This window comes from Choloepus didactylus, chromosome 4, assembly GCF_015220235.1.
Source record: "Choloepus didactylus isolate mChoDid1 chromosome 4, mChoDid1.pri, whole genome shotgun sequence".
NCBI lineage: Eukaryota > Metazoa > Chordata > Mammalia > Pilosa > Megalonychidae > Choloepus > Choloepus didactylus.
In genome coordinates, this window is record NC_051310.1 from 136,507,760 (window position 1) to 136,526,523 (window position 18,764).

An 18,764-nucleotide genomic window follows, 5' to 3' on the forward strand; every position below is an offset into this window, starting at 1 on the left:
CCACTGACCCACAAGTCCCCAGCACTAGTGTAGGGTCCCTGGGATTTCCGAGTGGGTCCCCCTTCCCAGCTGTGCTCTTCTAGGGAAGGTTGTGCCACGTCACAAGTGCGCGCCGGCCCGCCAAGGAAGCCCTGGGCCACCGGGCCTTGCAGGGGCATTCCCAGCCTGCTGTAAAGATGGCTGAATGGGACATGTTAATTTCCCCCTTTTCACACAGCTCTGCCTTCCCAGCTCCAGGACAATTAGCTGTGGGTGTACTAAAGGCCACTGTCCACGGCCGAAATTGTGGCATGTGCACGGTGCTGTGGGAAAGACTTCCCGTCACACTGGGTTTCTTGGCGCGGCTCTAGGTTGTGTGTCCGGCCCCTGGTGGGAGCGTCCCCAGGCCGCCAGGGAGATGGCTGCAAGGGGCGCGGTTTCTTTCTCCCTTTGGCTCCTCCTGCTCCCCTGGCCCCGAGACAATCAACTGCGGGTGGGAAGGGCTATCCTCCACGCCAGACACCGAGTTGTTGGCCCAGCACGTTCCTGCCATGCTTCACTGCATGGTTCTCCCCGTCGTATCTGCAGCCGCTCCCGGATTTCTTTTTTTTTTTTTTAAAGAACTAGTCCTTCTCCAAACACCAACCCACCATTTCCCCACACCGCAGCGTGGCCGCCAGACTTTCAGCCGACTCACTCACTCGTTTCAGAATGAAGGCTCCCAGTTTCACCAAATGCATGGTTCCTGTGGATTTAGCAGACCTTGTCTGGCTGCTGCATCCTTGGAACTGGTGTTCTGGGTCACTTTCTGGTTTTTATCTAGTATTTTTCACGGAGGTGCTTTTTTTGCCCTGGCGCACCTAGCCGCCATCTTAGGTTCTCTCTAGCAGTTTTGAATGTGAAGGCTGTTTAATACTGCTTTAGTTACTGACAGAAAACAAGGGCTTTTTTCATCAACACTTGTGGTGATATCTGTCCAAATGATGCTGAGCCTTCTGGACAGTTTCAGGCTTTACCTAATCATTTGTGTCTTTAGGGCCTGTTCATCATGTGAAGCTTACTAGCCCTGTGAAAAAAATAGTTATAAGAAAGGAGAGGGAATGTCCCTTGGTCCTGCTTGGGGTTTTCAGCACTTTTTCCTTCTCTGCTGCTAGAGGGCTCCATAATTATACCCGTTCTACCCAACAAATACCAGCAGAACCTTGGTACAGGTATTTGCTCTCAATCACATTGTTCTTAACTGTAGTGAAAATTTAAGTTATATTATGTGAAAGTACTGAATTGGTTATTCAAATATGCCTGAGGTTCCTAAGTCACAAACCAGGCATGTTACTTTTCCTCTGCCTCTTACTCTGTTTGTGGCTTGGGCCCTCCCTCATATCCTCTTCTTGCCTGACTACTCCTGCTCCCCTCTCTCCCGGAGGGGCAGTGCAGCTGCTCCTCTCTTGCCTGCAGCCTTTTACTTCCATGTGTTTTTTTTCCCTTTGACCAGTTCCATCATCTACCTGCTATTATCTTCTTCTTGGAGCAACAGAGGTAGATAAACAAGCAATGAAATAGAGACTAAGAATGAATGCCCTAATCCAGGCTAATTTTAATAAAGACACTCAACAGGATACAGAATAAAGAATAGATGTATTGTATAACTTTTGACTCTTAAAAATCGAAGTCTAGTCAGGATGGTTATAGAAAAACATACAGTAGCAATGGCTAAGCAAGAATAAGTAGCTAATAATGAACTGATTGCCGGTATTACTATCTTTCTCATAGTATCCCTTAACTACTTTTCAGTGAGGGAGAGGCTCCAAAAGCAAAATGATCTTCATTTAAGGTAATTGTTGAAACTTAAGAGAGGAGGATGATAAATGGACAGGGATGGCCACAAAGGACATAGGAAAGAAAGTAAAGAAGGAAATTATGGGTAGGCTTGGGAAGATAGCAGTAATGTGACAGAGGACTCTAAGTCATTCCTTAATTTCTTGGCAGTCTTGGACATTCCATCTGAAGGGAGTTCTGCACCTCAAAAATCTACAGCATAGCCATAAAAAGCTTTTTGTACATTAGATTTACCTCAAGAGTGACCTCGATAGTGTGATCAGAAGTATCCAGGAGTAGGGAGCCAAGACTAGGTCCTACACCAATGCTAGGCACAGAACTAATGAATTATACATGTTTTGGTGCCTATCAACACATGGTATACATAATTTTTGAAACCAGAGAGATAACGTTCAATTCCACAAAAAGATGCAATATTTTTTTGTGATTATGTTGGGTGAAGTCTGGAATGAACAGAGCCAACAGTGACTAAGAGCCAACTATTAGTATTCCAAAAATAATACAAAACAAGTGGCCAAGTAAAAGTCAGGGCTAATGTCACAAAAGAAGGACCATGTAGGAAAGCACCATTCCTCTCAGACACTAAAATCTGCCTTTTTCTGGAGTGTCTTACATGTCTTTGCTATACCCACTTGTAAAAATGAAGCCTTCTATTGTAGTCATGAATGATCTTCCTATTAACATTTTCAGTATTTGATTAAATGACATAAATCCAGGCTTCTTAATTGAGATAAACTATAGTCAAACTAATAGAACCAGCTCAGTGGTTGTAGTGTTAGTGGTAGGTCTTCATATGTGAATTTAAAATCTTCTGGACTCAAGGGCAGGCCTAGATCCTTCTCTAAAAGGAGATGCTGAGTGAAGTACATCTGGTTAATTTCACAGTAACTCACAGCACTATAAATTTTCAGCCTTTAGGACTCTTCCTATTTTTGACTTGCACACATGCAGCTCTGTATCAGGATTTCCCATAAAGAAACAGTACAAAGTTGCTGAGGAGGGCTTGTTTTTGCCACTTCTCTGAACTCTACTACTAATCTCTGCCTTTTGAAAAAGAGAGAAATAGGGACTTGAATAAGCATCCCCCTTTGTGATAGATGACTTTTGATGGTATCCTGGTTTTCCTAGATATTCTTATATTTGGAGGTTTGCTATTCCTGACGCTCTCTTTTTCCCTGACCACCTCTTTTCTCACAGCTTGAATCAGCAGCCACAGGCGTCCACCCTATCATCCCTGCTGTGTGGCTAAAGGATCAGGTGTGCTTTCTTTTGAAGCTTATGCTGCAGCAGTGTAGAACCCAGTATGAATTGGGGAAACTTTTGCAGCTGTTTGTTGGAATAGAACATCTCCTATCTGATGGTAAGACAGTCATTATAGTTAAGTTGCTGTTAAGATGTGATCTTCCTTAATCTTGAAAATGTTTTGGAAGGACTATCAAGAAACTAAAATCCATGTGATATATAACATATATACAGACCATAACTGGGTGTGAAGAAGAGGTTACAGGTAACTTCAAATCATGGTTGGTACCCAAGCATAGTACAATGGGATATAACTTAAATAATACATGTACTGTTGTCTCTCATTCTAAGTGGTTGTCAGCCACATTTTTTTCCTCACTTGCCTCTACCTTACCCTGTCACTATCCTTCTCTGGCAAGTAACTTCAATGTGTCATTGCCCAGGGTTACAAACCCTGTTTGAGAATGGATAATTTATTTTGAAAGCTTCAGAGACAAATTTTGCTTGTTCTTTGTAGATTCCTCCAGATATTGGCAGTCTCTAAGATTGTTACTGACTAAATCAAACCAATATTGCTTTACCTCCTTTTCCATTTGTTTGATCATTTCAAGTTTTTGTTGAATGATATATTATTCTTTTGCTCTCAGTTCTGACATTTTCACTATGAGGGTAATTTCATCACTTTTAAACTCAGATGTTCAACTGGGGAGCTCAGTTTTGGACTGAACCCTGGCAGAAAGCTGGGCCCAGTGCCAGTGTTGCAGGCTGTGCGTCAGATGACTGAAAGAGGGGTGTTTCCAAAATGCAGAAAATACCACATGATATTTGCCAGTTACTGTGGGATGCCAAATGATAGGTCTTTTAACATTTAAATGCTTTCACTGATCTGTAGTAATTTAAATTTTTTATGAAATGTTTTCTGTTTTGTTTTGTTTTGTTTTGTTTTTGCCAGAATTAGTCTGTCCCTGAATAATTAACCAGGATTGACTGCATTTTGAACCATTACTATAGTGCTTTTATTCATAAAACTAAATTATTTCTGTTTTTATAGAATATTTTTGTTGTGTGTATATATAACATGTATGTGCTAAGAGAACAGAAATATGTTTTAAGAAAAAAATCCTGTGTTTTATATGATTCCAGCACAGAAAACCAGCATGCCCTTACTGGTGATTATTGTGCAGGGTATCTCACTGATGCCAGGAATTACCTAAATCAGACCACAGCTCAGCAGGTGGCATTGGGAAATACGCTCTTGTGGAATATTTTTCATGCCCCTCCCTTATAGCTCTACACAGACTCTTTGGGAATGGGAGCAAAGCCAGCCACTTAGTTTGTTGGCAGAGAATTCTTAATGTTACTGAGGATAAGAATTTCTTGGGGATGTTAGGAAGAGCTCAGCTTGGTCTTCCTGGGTTAAGTAGACAGTTGTCAGGAGGATCAAGTGATGCTTCATTCTGAATACGCTGTGCCACTCTGAAGCCTCGACTGTTGGCCGGCTGCAGCCTCAACTCAACAAGTCCATATGATGCCTGCATTGAGTGAACGAATGCACAATCAAACAAATTTGGTCAGAGTAGAAGAAAACCCAGAAAGAGATGGGTCTGGTCTGAGTGTATGCCCAAAATCTTCCCAATTTTGACTGTTGGTTCTGCATAGTAGGCCACCAACCTCTGCCCTGTAATAAAGCCAGTTCATGTGCTAAGGAACTCTCAGTTCATACTATAGGGCAGGCAAGTCTAGCCAGACCTCACTGCTAAGGATTTTGCAGGGCCACATTTGGCATCTATGGTATATGGGAGCTGCATTATGGCTTTCTTTGCTAGTCAACTAGAGTGAAAAAATAGGTTTTTGTTTTTCCTTTAACCACATTGCTATGTTAAACATACATATCAGCCCCCTGCTCCATCCCACCCAGATATTTAGTTACTCTTAAAACATTTCCTTGATTAAATGTTTATATCCTCTTCTCTTTGGCACAGGTCCAGATGTGAAGAAGCTGTGTTTCCTGAGCCAAATTTTGAAGGATACATCCATAGCCATTAATCATGCAATTATTACCAGCTACAGCTCTGATAATTTTCAGCATGAATGTAGATCTATTTTGGAAAGACTGCAAGCAGATGGACAATTTGCTTTAGCCAGGAGGGTAGCAGAATTAGCTGAATTACCTGTGGACAACTTGGTTATTGAAGAGGTACCATTATTCTTTTAAGTTATGTAAATATTTAATCTTAGCTTTTTAAACCAGTGTTAAATGCAGAGTCAAATGAGATATATAATTTTTAGGAGAGGAGGCTTTTTTGCTTTTGACATACACATTACTTTCATAAATGAATGGGCCTGGATGCCCATTATTGAAGATTGTTTTAAATGTAAGATTAGGCTGCAGGATATGCTGTAACTATTTTCCTTTGGATAGAATTAAATATAAGGTGACTCCTCTTGAACTCCCTTCAGTTAGATAAACAGAAAATTGTTTTTCATACCTTAACTTTCCAGGTAAAATATTTAGGGTCGTCTGTAGCACAAGGGATTTAAGTTAAGGGTGTAGAAAGCCTGTCTGATACTCAGGGTATTAGAATGATTGAGAGATTACTTGTTTCAAAGATTGATTTCTAATAGGTTAGATACATATTTGACCAGATTCTATGGGAATGGTCAAGGTGACTTATTATAGCCAAATTCCATGTTCTCTCACTTGATTTCGTTTTAACAAGTATGGTATATTTATGGAGTATTAACATTTATGAACTTTTTTACCCTGGGGAAGCTAAAATTTCCTTTGTTTAAATTTCATAGATAACTCAAGAAATGCAGATTCTAAAACACACTGAACAGTGGTCCCTGAAACAAGCAAAAAATGACTTCTGGAAAAAATGCCATGAGAATTTTAAGAAAAATTCCATTTCGAGCAAAGCAGCATCTTCCTTTTTCTCAGCCCAGGCCCTTGTGGCATGTGAGTACCCAGTTGAGGAACAGCAGAGCAGCCTTGAGGAGCGCCATCTGCTGCTAACCCTGGCAGGGCACTGGCTTGCCCAGGAGGACCTGGTCCCCTTGGACAAGCTGGAGGAGCTGGAGAAACAGATCTGGATCTGCCGTGTCACCCATCACACCCTTGGAGGAAACCAGGAGGAAATAGATCCCAGATTTTCTCAACAAATCTTAACTAGTGGCAAACTTTCCTTTGATAACTTAGCCCATGAGTTTTCCTTCTCCAAGTTGGCTGCTCTGAACACATCAAAATACTTAGAACTTAATGGCCTCCCATCCAAAGAGACATGTAAGGATAGACTGAATTGGAAGGAGGAGGAGTCACTAAACTTCTTGATTGGGCACCTGTTGGATGATGGCTGTGTGCATGAAGCAAGCAGAGTATGCCGGTATTTTCATTTCTATAACCGAGACGTTGCCTTGGTGTTGCACTGCAGAGCACTGGCCTCAGGGGATGCTAGAATGGATGACCTGCACCCAGAGATCCATGCTCTCCTACATAGTGCTGAGCTGCTCAAGGAAGAAGAGGAGTCTGGTGTGCCTCCGAGGAAAGTCCAGAGCAGTAAGTAAAGGAGATCAAACTCTCCTGAGTCCTAGTTGGTGCTTTTGGCACTCCAGAAAGGAAGGGTCCCTTCCGACATAATAGTTACACTAAGTTAAGGGCACAGCAGTTCTTTTCCAGGTAATCCATAAACTAGGTAATTAAGAAGTCAGTGAAGTAGAAACCCTTGTCTTTTAACTAGGTATGGGTCAAAGTTAAGAGGGAATCCATCTGACGTGTAGCTAGTTCACTGAAATTTACTCTGCAGAAATAATCACATTTCCAATAAGCTTTCTTATAGTTCTTTCGGATTTTCTATATAGACAATCATATCATTTGCAAATACAGACAGTTTTATTTCTTCTTTTCTAGTCTATGTGCCTCTTTTATTTTTCTTGCTTTAATGCACTGGCTAGGACTTGCAGTACAGTGCTGGGTAGGAATGGAGAGTACACATTTTTGCCTTGTTCCTGATCTTAGGAGGAAAGGAATCGGTTTTTCCCCGTTAAGTATGATATTAGCTGTAGAGTTTTTGTAGATGCGTTTCATCATGTTGAGGAACTTCCCTTCTATTCTTAGTTTGCTGCAAGTTTTTATCATGAATGAATGCTGAATATTGCCATACTTTTTTTTTTTTTTGCATCAATTGATCTGATTATGTGATTTTCATTCTTCAGACTATTAATATGGTGGATTACATGATTGATTTTTGAATACTGAACTATCCTTGCATTCCCAGGATAAAGCCTATGTGGTCATGGTATATTATCCTGTTTAAATAATGCTGGATTTGAATTGCTCATATTTTGTTGAGGATTTTTGCATTTCTGTTCAAACTTGAGGGATATTGATCTGTAATTTTCCTTTTTTTTTTTTTTTTTTTCTTTTCTTTTTGTACTGTCTTTGTCTGGTTTTGGTATCAGGGTAATACTGGTTTCATAAAGTGAGTTGAGAAGTATTTGCTCCCCTTCTATTTTCAGGAAAGATTGTGTGGAATTGATATTAGCTCTTCTTTAAATCTTTAGCAGAATTTAACAGGAAAACTATCTGAGCCTGGGGATTTCTTTTTCAGGAGATTTTTAACTATGAATTCAGTCATTTATTTTATCATCAGTGAGTTATGGTTGTTTGTGGCTTTTGAGGAAATCTTTATTTTCCCCTGCCGCCTTTGGGGTTGTTTGAAACTTTTAATCTTGCATTTCAATTTATTAATTGTCAGATCATTTGAACATCTGTATCATTTTAGGGCTGGTATCTGTTGATTGTTTTTTCCTGTGTGAATTGAGATTTTCCTGCATTTTCACATGCTAAGTAATTTGGGGTTGCATCCTGGACATTTTGGATATTATGTTATGAGACTCTTGGACTCGTTTAAAACCTATGAAGAATCTTGTTATTTTTTTAGTCATCAGTTGACCCGGTTAGGTTCAGTCTGCAAGTTCCAGCCTACTTTCTGTGGGCTATGGTTTTAAGGTCAGTTCAGTTTTCAAAGCCTTTGCAGTGCTATTCAGATCTGTCTTGTGTGTGTGCCCTCCAGCAGTCACTCTGTGACGTGGGTAGTAATCTGTTAATTTAGTTCCCAAAAACTTTGACATGCTGATTAGGATCAGCTCCATATACATGCAGCTTGGGAGTAAGCCTGGAATTCATAACTTCATTGATTGCTTCCCTGAGCTCCTCTCCCAGGTACTTTCTGGTTTCCTGAGTCTCCCCTTTTCGGTCCTCTAGCCAAAATCTGGGAGTTTAGTTATCCTACTATGTCATGTACTGCCCTGACTGTGCTCACATCCAGGAGGACAGAGCAAAAAGCAGCAGGGGTACATTACACCCTCTTAGAACAGAACTTCTCCAATCAGAAGAGAAGTTTCCCCTGTCAGAGTTTTGGCTCCTCTGCCACCACTGCTAAGAACATGCTTGGGAGCTGGGCTGAGTGAAGCGGGTTTTCAGAATTTCCCTTCCTGCTTCTTGAACCCGTACTAGAGGTCTTCTCCAGAGCTCTCTCGCTGCCCCAATGCTCACTTCTAGGTATCTGGCAGCACTGCATTCAGACAGGTTGGAGAGTGCTTACTCCATCTTACCAATGCATGGAACCTGCATTGAAGGATTTTAGCAAGGGAATAACATGGTCTGAGCTTTATTTTACTCTTTTGTCATTAAAACATTTTTTGCTTAATATTTTGCATGCAAAAATATTACATGCTTTTTGTAACATAACACAATCCAGGAGTGTATAAAGTAAAAAGTGAAGGTCATTAACCCATTCAACACCACCACCATCAGATTCCCCAGAAATATGTCTTTTACTTGCTTGGTATGCATCATTTTCTATGTGTGTGTGTGCATATACACATACACACAGTATTTATATTATTTTTTTTAAAATGAGATTATATCATTTTGTTCTACAACATTTTTTTCCCTATCAGTACATACAAACTGACCTCATTCTTTTTATGGCTGCAGAGTATTCTACTATATGGATGTACCATGATTTATTTAACCTTGCCTTATTGATGCACATTTTAATTTTTCAGTTTTGTTTTTGCTATTACAACCAGTGTTTCAGGCAGTGAATAGTCTTCAACTGCTTAAGAAACTTTTCTTCTACTCCAGGCTTACTAACAGTTTTTTGTTTTGTTTTTTTTTAAATCAGGAATGGATTTTGACTTTATTATCTTTAAGGCATCTATCCAGATAATCCTGGGGTTTTGTGATTTACATTTTAGAAACGGCCTGCTAGTATGTGGAAGATTGATTTGGGGGAGACTGACAGTAGGAGACAGTATAACAGCCTCCCAGTTGCAGCGTGATAAAGACTGGAGCTGAAACTGATTGCAGAGATGTTTTGGAGATACAGTCAGCTAGACCTGATGACTTATTTGACAGGAGAGGAAATTGGGAGGGGAGACACGTGCTGGAGAGTCTGGTAGGCATCTTTGGTCCTGATCTCTGGAGCATTTGCTAGGTGGCTTTGAGTCTTTAGTAGCATATGAGGTTTTAAAGTATCCTGGGTTGCGATTTCCTGGAAGAAGGCATGAAAGAAGTGTATGTGGGGCCCTGTCAGAAGTGGTACCAGACCCAAGGGGAGTCATGGGGGTGTGCAAGGAGCTGCAAACACAGAGACAGAAGTCACAGGGGACCTGTCAGCTTAGAGCCCCTCTCAGCACTGTATTTGCTTCCAGCTTCAAGTCTGGGTAGTCAGTCGTTTGTGATGGTATCCTCCGGTGATGAAGTGGTGACTAATCTAGAAATTCTGACAAGCAAATGCCTCCATGGGAAGAACTACTGCCGGCAGGTCCTCTGTCTGTATGAGCTTGCCAAGGTATGTGCCAGAGAGTGGGGCCTCCATAGGAAATAATTCCTCTTAGAGGAAAGTGGGGAATTGAAGGTGAGTTTCAGACATTACCAAGTCAGCCCTTCAAATGATAACTGTGAGCTGAGAGCAGAGCTCTTGTCAGGATGCTGACACCCATGAGCCCGTCTCTGGGGATTTAGTGGAGAGGACACCAGACCAGGGAAGTTTGAGTGCTGGCTGCAGCTCAGCCAACCAGAAGCAAGGGCAAGGCCTTTCACTTCTGCGTCCCCTGTTTTTTATATATAGATGATGATGATTAAATGTTTAGAGCTTTCCATTCGGAAGAACCCAAAATAAATGTTAAAATAAAATAAAATGGAATGTGACGACTATAAAGACAGGAGCCAGGGCATCCAGGGGTTGTCTGTGGCTTCGTGCTGGTTGGGGAAGAAAAATAAAGTTGACTCTAAGTGGAAGTGTCAGAGCATGGGAGAAACAAAGCTAAGCACTGAAGCCCTCAGAGACTTCTTTGGAAATTGAGGGTTTTGCTCTGCCATGGGAATGACATGGAAGGGGTTTTTGCCTTTTATTCTGATATCTTTTGTTTGATAATGTTGGAAGAGCTCAGTATTCAAAAAGAGATAGTTTCCTGACACTTTTCTGAAGACACGCCTTTGTTTTACTTGCATTTGGCTCTTTGGTGTAGAGACACAAAAGGGTTAGAAAACAGTCCTTAACTTCTTCTAAGGTTTCTGCTCAGGGTGAGGATCTTTAATTTCAGAAAACCATGGAGTTTGTCTATATCAGATTCAGTAAGGGCTGGTTTTTGCTAGCTTTTTCCTAGCTCCCAACAGTGGTTTTGACTGGCTTGCCTTCCTCTCAGGAGCTGGGCTGTGCCTACACAGAGGTCGCTGCCCAGGATGGGCAGACTGTGCTCGGGGCAATCTTGGCCTCTCAGCAGCCTGACCGATGTAAGCGAGCCCAGGCCTTCATCAGCACCCAGGGCCTCCAGCCAGACACCGTGGCCGAACTTGTGGCTGAAGAGGTGACAAGAGAGCTGCTGACCCTGTCGGAGGGAACAGGTGACTTGCCCTCCAAACTGTCTTGGACAGCATTCTCAGGTTCCCAACGTTAAGGATTTGGATGTTGTGCTCATAGACCTCCTGCATGGCACCCTCTCAAGTGTCCAAGTTACACCTGTGGGAGAACACATTGCTTTTTTCTTGTTGTTGTTGCTTTTTATTATTTTATGATATGCTCAGAGTAGCTGTGCCTTTCTCTGAGCTAACGAATCCTGCTCCTGTAAGATGACCTCTAGGTCAAGGTATTTGAGCCAAGTAGAGTGCTGCACAGGGAGCTCTATCAGCATCAGCACATGGTGCCCCAGCCTGGGTGGAGTGGGCTGCCTGGCTTGGGGCTCTCATCTTTCTGCTGACTTTCACAGCAAAACCAGTCCCTTTTTCCACATCTTCCTGTACAGGACATAAACAGATGTCCAACCCAGCAGAGGAAAGCCAGACATTTCTTCAGCTAACTGCTCTGTGTCAAGACCGCACATTGGTAGGCATGAAGTTGTTGGATAAGATTTCCTCCATTCCCCATGGGGAATTATCTTGCAGTAAGTTCTTGGCCTTTTTCTTACATGGTTTGGGCCCAAACAGATATCTTAAGAGTTTTCCTGGAGTCAGTCTTTCCGAAACTCAATTTGGATTGTTCCTACCCTGGATCCCCACACCTCCAGCATGGGTTTATAAATTCCCTGGTAGGAAGTCCTATGTTCATTGAAGAAAACTTAGAAAATATGGACATGCACCTCAAAATTTAAAATTCACCCAAAAAGGTAACCTTTTAACATCTGACATATTATCTTTTACTCATACATCACCCTGCAAAGTAGATATTATTGTCCCCATTTTGGAATTGAGGAAACTGAAATTTAGAGAATGCATTAATTTATATCTATTAAGTGGCAGAGCTGCTATTTGGACCCAGTCCCAGTGATTTTAAAGCCTGCTCAATTTCCACAATGTCTAGTTCAGTGGAGGCATTCAGTACTATGTGTGTCTCCAGTCTTTTTTATGCAAATATATAGGTTTTTATTTTTCAGAAATGGCATTAAACTGGGCCCTTTTTAATACTTTATTAATATACTGTCATTTAACATCTTATGACATCAGATATTCTTCGGTAATGCCATTTAATGGTAACACTGTATTCTCTCATATGTAATTTAAAAAAAAAAGTATACTTGATGTGGAAGCTTTAGGTTTTCCAATTTTCTGCTATTTTAAACACTGTGATATGCATCCTTATAGACAAACCTCTGTGCACACACATGCTTACTTCCCTAGGATAAATTTCTCATTCAAAGATAGGCCCATTTTAAGGCTTTTGACATATATATTTCACTCCAGGAAAAAAAAAAATCTATTTTTCAGTCCCCCTTAAGCAGTGTATAAGAGTGTCATTTTCTGGAACCAATTTTACGCAGCAAATTTGATAGGCCTAAAAAAAGGGCATTTTACTGTTGTTTAGTGAATATGGAGATTTAAAAAGGTTGAACAATTTTTAAAGAATGGTTTTAAATATCTCTTCTCAGTCCAGTTCAATAATATTTTCTAAGTCTCAGCCATGTGTCAGGAACTCAAGGCCCTTGGGATATAGTAAACAACCTAAACAGCAGTCCCTGGAGCTCACAGACTGGGAGTGTGTAATACACAGTAACAGCCAGACTGATGGAGTCAAGAAAGGTTTTGGAGGAATGTTCATACTAAGCCCTGAGAATTCACACAGTAGTCAGGGATATTCATAGGCATAGCATGTGCATACACAAAGGCCCAGAGGGCACAGCCAGTATTGAGGCTGGGAACTCTTTCTCTGTCCTTAACACTGCAAATATGTTGCTTAGAGTGAGTGTGTAGTAGTTTTATATTTGTATATAGTCAAATCTCTCATTAATCTAGAAAGCCATTATAATTGCAGAACACCAAATGGACTGATTAACCCCTAAGACCCTCCACTGAGATGTAAGCAGAGAATTCCCTTTGATTTGTGTTGGCAGGAACTCCACCAGCTTGTCTGCAGAGGAAAACTTCTCCATCTTTACAAAACAAGGGCCCCTTGTTCTCATGTTGGACTTGAAGATACGATCACTATGTGACTGTCTTTGAGGACAGAGTTAATCCCTGTGCTGTCATTGAAACAAGAGTTTAGACATCTTCGGGGCTGACCCGGGGCTAGAGCTGGTGAGGTCAGGGACCTCAGAGGACTGGTGTGAGAACTGTCTCCAGTAGGCCCCTTTTCTCCCAGGTCCCTTCATCCTCCTGCTAGGCAAAGAGCCAGACAGTGGGTGGCCAGAGTTCACAATCCTGTCTTTACCAGTGCCTCATCCACCCACCCAGCCACAGAGCTGCTGATCCTGGCCCATCAGTGCTTCACTCTGACATGCCACATGGAGGGCATCATCCGAGTCCTGCAGGCTGCCCGGCTGCTGACAGACAACTACTTGGCCCCCAGTGAGGAGTACGGGCTGGTGGTAAGTAGCTTCCTCAGCCCCCACCCTCCATCCTGAGGAAACCTTTGAGTGGGGCCGATAGGCTGGGCACCAGCTCAGAGTTGATGTGGTTTCGGGAACTTCTGCCCATCTGGATACCACTGCCTACCTTCTTGGTAGTTGGCTGGCTGGGCAGCCCAACCCTCTGCTCTAGGTTATGATTTCTGTCAGAATTAGATTATTCTAAAGGAGCAGAAAGCAGAAGGACCTGTGCCATGCTCCAGGGCTGTTCCCCCACCCCCCCTGCCACCGGCATTTTTTCTTGAAGGCGCTAAGGCAGCTGCACTCCTCCCCCACAACAGGTTTGAGTTGAAATGAGCTGTGCCTCAAATTCTCTGAGCTTGAAACTCACCTGAGTGGCTGAGGAAGCCATTGGCCACTGTTAACGAGGGATGTGGGAAGAAGAGTGCCTGCAGAGGAGGATGGCACTTCGGCACTTGATGGTCACATGTAGAAAAAAACAGCGGGAACAGCCAGTAGTGACTGGCATTTTGGAATCCTCCAAAGGCCCCCTGCTGGGTACATGGGTTGGAGCTAACCATGACAATCTAGCCATTAGCCCACCTACCCCTGCAGTTTCTATTCAAGCAGCTCAAACTGATGAGGTTAGTGGGCTGGCTCAGAAGTACAGGTGATGCTGATGCAAGCTGCCCTCCCTCTCCTCAGGTGCGCCTCCTTACAGGCATTGGACGGTACAATGAGATGACATACATATTTGATTTGCTGCATAAAAAACACTACTTCGAAGTGCTAATGAGGAAGAAGTTGGATCCGGTAGGCATAAAGTATTATAAACTCCAGAATGACATGTACTACTGACATTCAGGAGTTTCAGCTTTTCTCAGGAATAATCCCAATCAGGGTGGACCCCTGGGATATGGAGGGAGGGAATTAGGGGCTTCCCCAGGACACACACTGCTGACCCAATGGCTTAAGGTTACAGATTACAGAAGGTAGTGATTATGCTGACAGCTGCTAAATAATGATGAAAATGATTTTGTCCTCCTGCACCTCATCCTCTGTCACCTGCCTCTACTGTCTAAATTCCTGCAGGCAGAAACCTTTCCTGAGAGCCATACTGAAAGTGGATTGACCGGCTTGGAGGCTCTGAGAGCTTTCCATGGCCTAACCATGCACTGGGGAGTTTTCACAGGACCACAAAAAAGTGTGTTTCTCAGAGCTGAGTTAGGAAATGAATGCAAAGGCCTGTGCCAGGAAAGCTGTGGAACTATTTATGATGATGACCAGGAAGGAGACTTGGAAGCAAAGGTTTGAGTTGCCAGGCCTCTGGAGCCCTGTCTGTCCTCAGCATGTTATGAGATGCCAGGCATTCACTCACAGAACCTGTTTCCAAGTCATTCATTTGGCTGATCACTGCTTGTGCTTGTTCCACCTCTGAAGAGTAAAAACTGAGGTGCACTCTTGGCTTCTGGGAACTTGGGCCTGGCCAAACAGAACTAACAGAGCCGAAAACAGTCTCTCTTCATTGCCAAGTCAGCTTCAGGACAGACCAGTTTAGTTGCCAAGAGAACAAGTCCTCAAGATCCCCTGAGAGTTTTTAAAATGGTGGTTTTGGAGGCAGTTTTGCTTCTCCATTTAAATACTTTATTTTTTTTCCAATTACAAAAGTAATGCATATTCAATGTAAGACACTTGGAAAACAGAACAACACAGGGAAAAAAGCCCTCAATGTCTATCCATCACTGCTAACAATGTGATAGAGGCCCTTTCTTTGCACACATACACACAAACATATACATACATATTTACATATTTTTAACAAAACATCATGCTGTGCAGATATAAAATAGCCTTTTTTCACTTAACAATAAACATATGAATATTTCATAATTTAACAGTTTTAAGTCTTCTAAATATAATAGCTACATGGTATTTTATACATTTGGATTGTTTCCAATTGTTTGCTATTAAATATCCTTGTTACATTCATTTTAGCACTTTTCTCTGATTTCTTTAAGGACAGATTCCTAGAAGTGGAGCTGTTAGATCAACACATGTGAACATTTTTAAGGCTTCTCCCTTCTGACAGGTTTTAACATTGATACTCCACCAGCAGAAAGGAACAGACTCTGCTTCCTTTTGCTCAGCATATTCATAGGCATACACTTTTGTACTTTTTCATTTTTGCTCATCTTTTCCTTTTTCTCGGGGGTTTTAAAGGAACTTTAAGTACCAAGGGGCTTGGCCAATCCTGCCTCGCAGTCCCTGGTTGAGACCTTGGTATTCCCTTTTTTCCTGGGCAGAGTGGCACCTTGAAGACAGCCCTGCTGGACTATATCAAACGCTGCCGCCCTGGGGACAGCGAGAAGCACAACATGATTGCCCTCTGTTTCAGCATGTGCCGGGAGATTGGCGAGAACCACGAGGCAGCTGCCTGCATCCAACTGAAATTGATTGAGTCTCAGCCCTGGGGTGAGCAGAGGTCACAGCGGCACTTCAGGGCAGTGATGCTGGCCAGGGACGGTTCTTAGGACTAAGGAAGGCAAAAGCCCATGAGATTAGCTGTTAGAAGCTGAAAAGCACAGATACTCAGCAGGGCAGAAAGGAGATGGAACGGGAACTTGGAAGGCATTTGTACCTCTTGGAATTTGTATGTAGCCTGTGCATCCAGAGTATCATCCATCAGGAACCAGTGTTAATGTTGAGGCCCATTGTGAGCCTTCCTTAATGTTTCAGAGAGAAAGGAGAAACTGGACAGGGCATTGAATCTTATTCCAGAGTAAAGCTGTAGTAAAGGTCCCAGAATGTGCACACTTCTGGCCCAGTAGCCTTCACCTGAGTGGGACATTCCTGCCTCCCTGTGAGCATGAGCTGGGATATTTCTATTCCAGCCCATCACTGTGAGTAGGTTGAGGAATAGTCTGCCCTGGGAGTCAGTCAGACTCAGCAAGTCTCCTTTACTCCCTTGCAGAGGATAGCCTCAAGGATGGACATCAGTTGAAGCAGATGCTGCTGAAAGCCCTGACTCTGATGCTGGATGCAGCAGAAAGTTATGCCAAGGTAACCATGGAGAGTTTTGTCTTGTCCCAGAGTGGCCTTGGGGCTTGGTGTCTGCAGTAGGAATTATTTTGTCCCTGGGCTCTTCCTATGCTGGGAGAGGGAGTCATGGGCCAACCAGGGGATGAGGGGATGAGTACAGTTGGTAGAGAATTAACATGGGAGATGATGGCAACAAAGGCCTTCCGCATGTCCCTCCCTCAGGACTCCTGCGTGAGACAGGCCCTGCGCTGTCATCGGCTCACCAAGTTGATAACACTGCAGATTCACTTTCTGAACACTGGCCAGAACACAATGCTTATCAACCTGAGCCGCCACAGGCTGATGGACTGTATTATAGGCCTGCCTCGGTTCTACCAGGTGAGCAGGAAGAATCTAGCCAGCACTGTCAGCATCCTCCCTCCTGCTGTCCCACTCATGAAATCCAGAGCTTGAATGACTCGCCCAAGGTCTCAGGACTACTGCCAGAACCAGGACAACCCCGTTGTTCTGACTTAGCTGATACACAAAATTGCTGCTTTTCATGGTAGTACTTCTCATTGTTTGGGGGGAGATGTAGAATGGTGAGACAATGAAGTCATTCCTCTTTTCCATGCTGTTAGCCCAGCAGAAGCAGACACCTTTGGCCCCTCTGGTCCCTGAGACACTTGAGTTGCAGAGTAACATCCCTGCCAGTGGTCCTGTGAGCATCTCAGCCTCAGAATTTATAAAATAGGAAAGGAAGTCAGCCCTTTCCACTGTTCCATGTACAGTTGAGTTAGTGGGAAGAATACAGTTATTCTTTCTCAACAGTTTTATTAGTCCATTGCTGAGAAAGATTAAAAACATTCAAAGTGTCTGGGAGCTTATAGGAGGGGAACTGCCAAACTAACACCACACTTTTCACCAACCTGATCCACAGAGCCTTTTTAACATAACTGGTGGTAACCACGTGCACTGGACATGAGTGTAGAACATTGTTTTCTAGAATAATTCATCTTCAATTTTACCTCAAATTAATGGGGTCCTCCTTCCCTCCTGTTCTTTTAAGGCTTCTATTGTGGCTGAGGCCTATGACTTTGTTCCAGATTGGGCTGAAATTCTATACCAACAAGTGATTCTTAAAGGAGACTTTAATTATTTGGAAGAATTTAAGCAGCAAAGGTTATTGCGATCCAGTATATTTGAAGAGATTTCAAATAAGTAAGTATCAAAATTGACTGCAAGCATTTCTCCTTGCCTCTGCTTTGAGGTAAGGCATGAAAAAATTAATTTTATGGCTGAGTACAACATACCTTTAGCTATCCCTCTGCTTGAGATGGCAAACAGATGTCAGGAATTCCCAGAAGGAAACGATCTTTTAACAGATCTATGCACACATATAAATGAAAATAGTTTGCTTATGACATTTTGACATTTTGTACTTAAAATGGGAGGTAGTTACCCAACTTGCCTGAGGTGCCAAAATTCCCCCTAAACTTCAGAGGTGCCCTTTGGAGTAATGAACTTATTCTGAGGTTAGCATTAAGATATTCATTTTTAATCAAATTAATTCAGTGTTTATCAAGCACTTCTTAGTACTAGTCTGAGATCATTTCCCAGACTCCAGCACCCTCTTCTCTGTAAGTGAGGAGGATCAAAGCTAACAGTCTTCATTCAAGGTGTAGTAGCCTGTACACTCTTTATGTTTTGTGTTTAGATATAAACAACACCAGCCTACTGACATGATTGTGAAAAATCTGAAGAAGTTACTCACATATTGTGAAGATGTCTACCTATATTATAAGCTGGCATATGAACACAAGTTTTATGATGTTGTGAATGTGCTTCTGAAGGATCCTCATACAGGATGTTGTCTGAAGGACATGCTAGCAGGTTAGATGGATTCAGGTGACATGGCAAGGGGTGGGAGTTGCTGCCAAGGTAGGCTTTATAAGGTGCCTTTTTCTTGTATCAAAATGAGGTACTGACAACAAATGCCTGTAACCAGAGCAGGATAATCCACTGGGGGTCTTTGTTGTCTGAGGTGTAAAACCCCAGTGTATCATACCAATGCTTGGTAGGACTTTTCACAATGAAGTTCCTATTTAAAAGTGGTTATTCATCTATACCATGTTATGTGGATACTAGTAATAAGATCAAAAACTTCATTTTCCTCAGATGGTATCTACTTTAGGAGATGACACTCTATTGATTAAAGAATACCTGTGCCTGCAGACTCCAGTTTCAAAGGAATTTAATATTATTTACATAGTTAAGGAACAGGTGATACATTTCCATTTGTTAGAAACTGATCTCTCTATAATAAAATAGATTTTAAATTCAGT

The 18,764-nt window shown here is 42.4% G+C and overlaps 1 protein-coding gene across 4 annotated transcripts in view; it reads left to right on the forward strand.

Annotated features, from left to right (window-relative positions):
• Positions 1-18,762, forward strand: part of SPG11 (SPG11 vesicle trafficking associated, spatacsin) — a 96,374-nt gene extending 77,612 nt beyond the window's left edge. For 2 of the 4 annotated variants that reach the window (XM_037834098.1, XM_037834099.1), the window contains 13 exons: positions 3,013-3,175; positions 5,040-5,254; positions 5,860-6,613; positions 9,775-9,914; positions 10,771-10,969; positions 11,368-11,505; positions 13,289-13,422; positions 14,107-14,214; positions 15,705-15,873; positions 16,373-16,461; positions 16,663-16,818; positions 17,489-17,640; positions 18,137-18,762. In XM_037834098.1, coding sequence (XP_037690026.1) covers positions 3,013-3,175; positions 5,040-5,254; positions 5,860-6,613; positions 9,775-9,914; positions 10,771-10,969; positions 11,368-11,505; positions 13,289-13,422; positions 14,107-14,214; positions 15,705-15,873; positions 16,373-16,461; positions 16,663-16,818; positions 17,489-17,640; positions 18,137-18,317 — 2,598 coding nt within the window. In that variant the 3' untranslated portion in view covers positions 18,318-18,762. Of the gene's footprint in view, positions 1-3,012; positions 3,176-5,039; positions 5,255-5,859; positions 6,614-9,774; positions 9,915-10,770; positions 10,970-11,367; positions 11,506-13,288; positions 13,423-14,106; positions 14,215-15,704; positions 15,874-16,372; positions 16,462-16,662; positions 16,819-17,488; positions 17,641-18,136 lie in introns of those variants that run through there. The other 2 variants (XR_005216472.1, XR_005216473.1) reach the window with 2 other exon arrangements.
• The last annotated feature ends 2 nt before the right edge of the window (positions 18,763-18,764 follow it).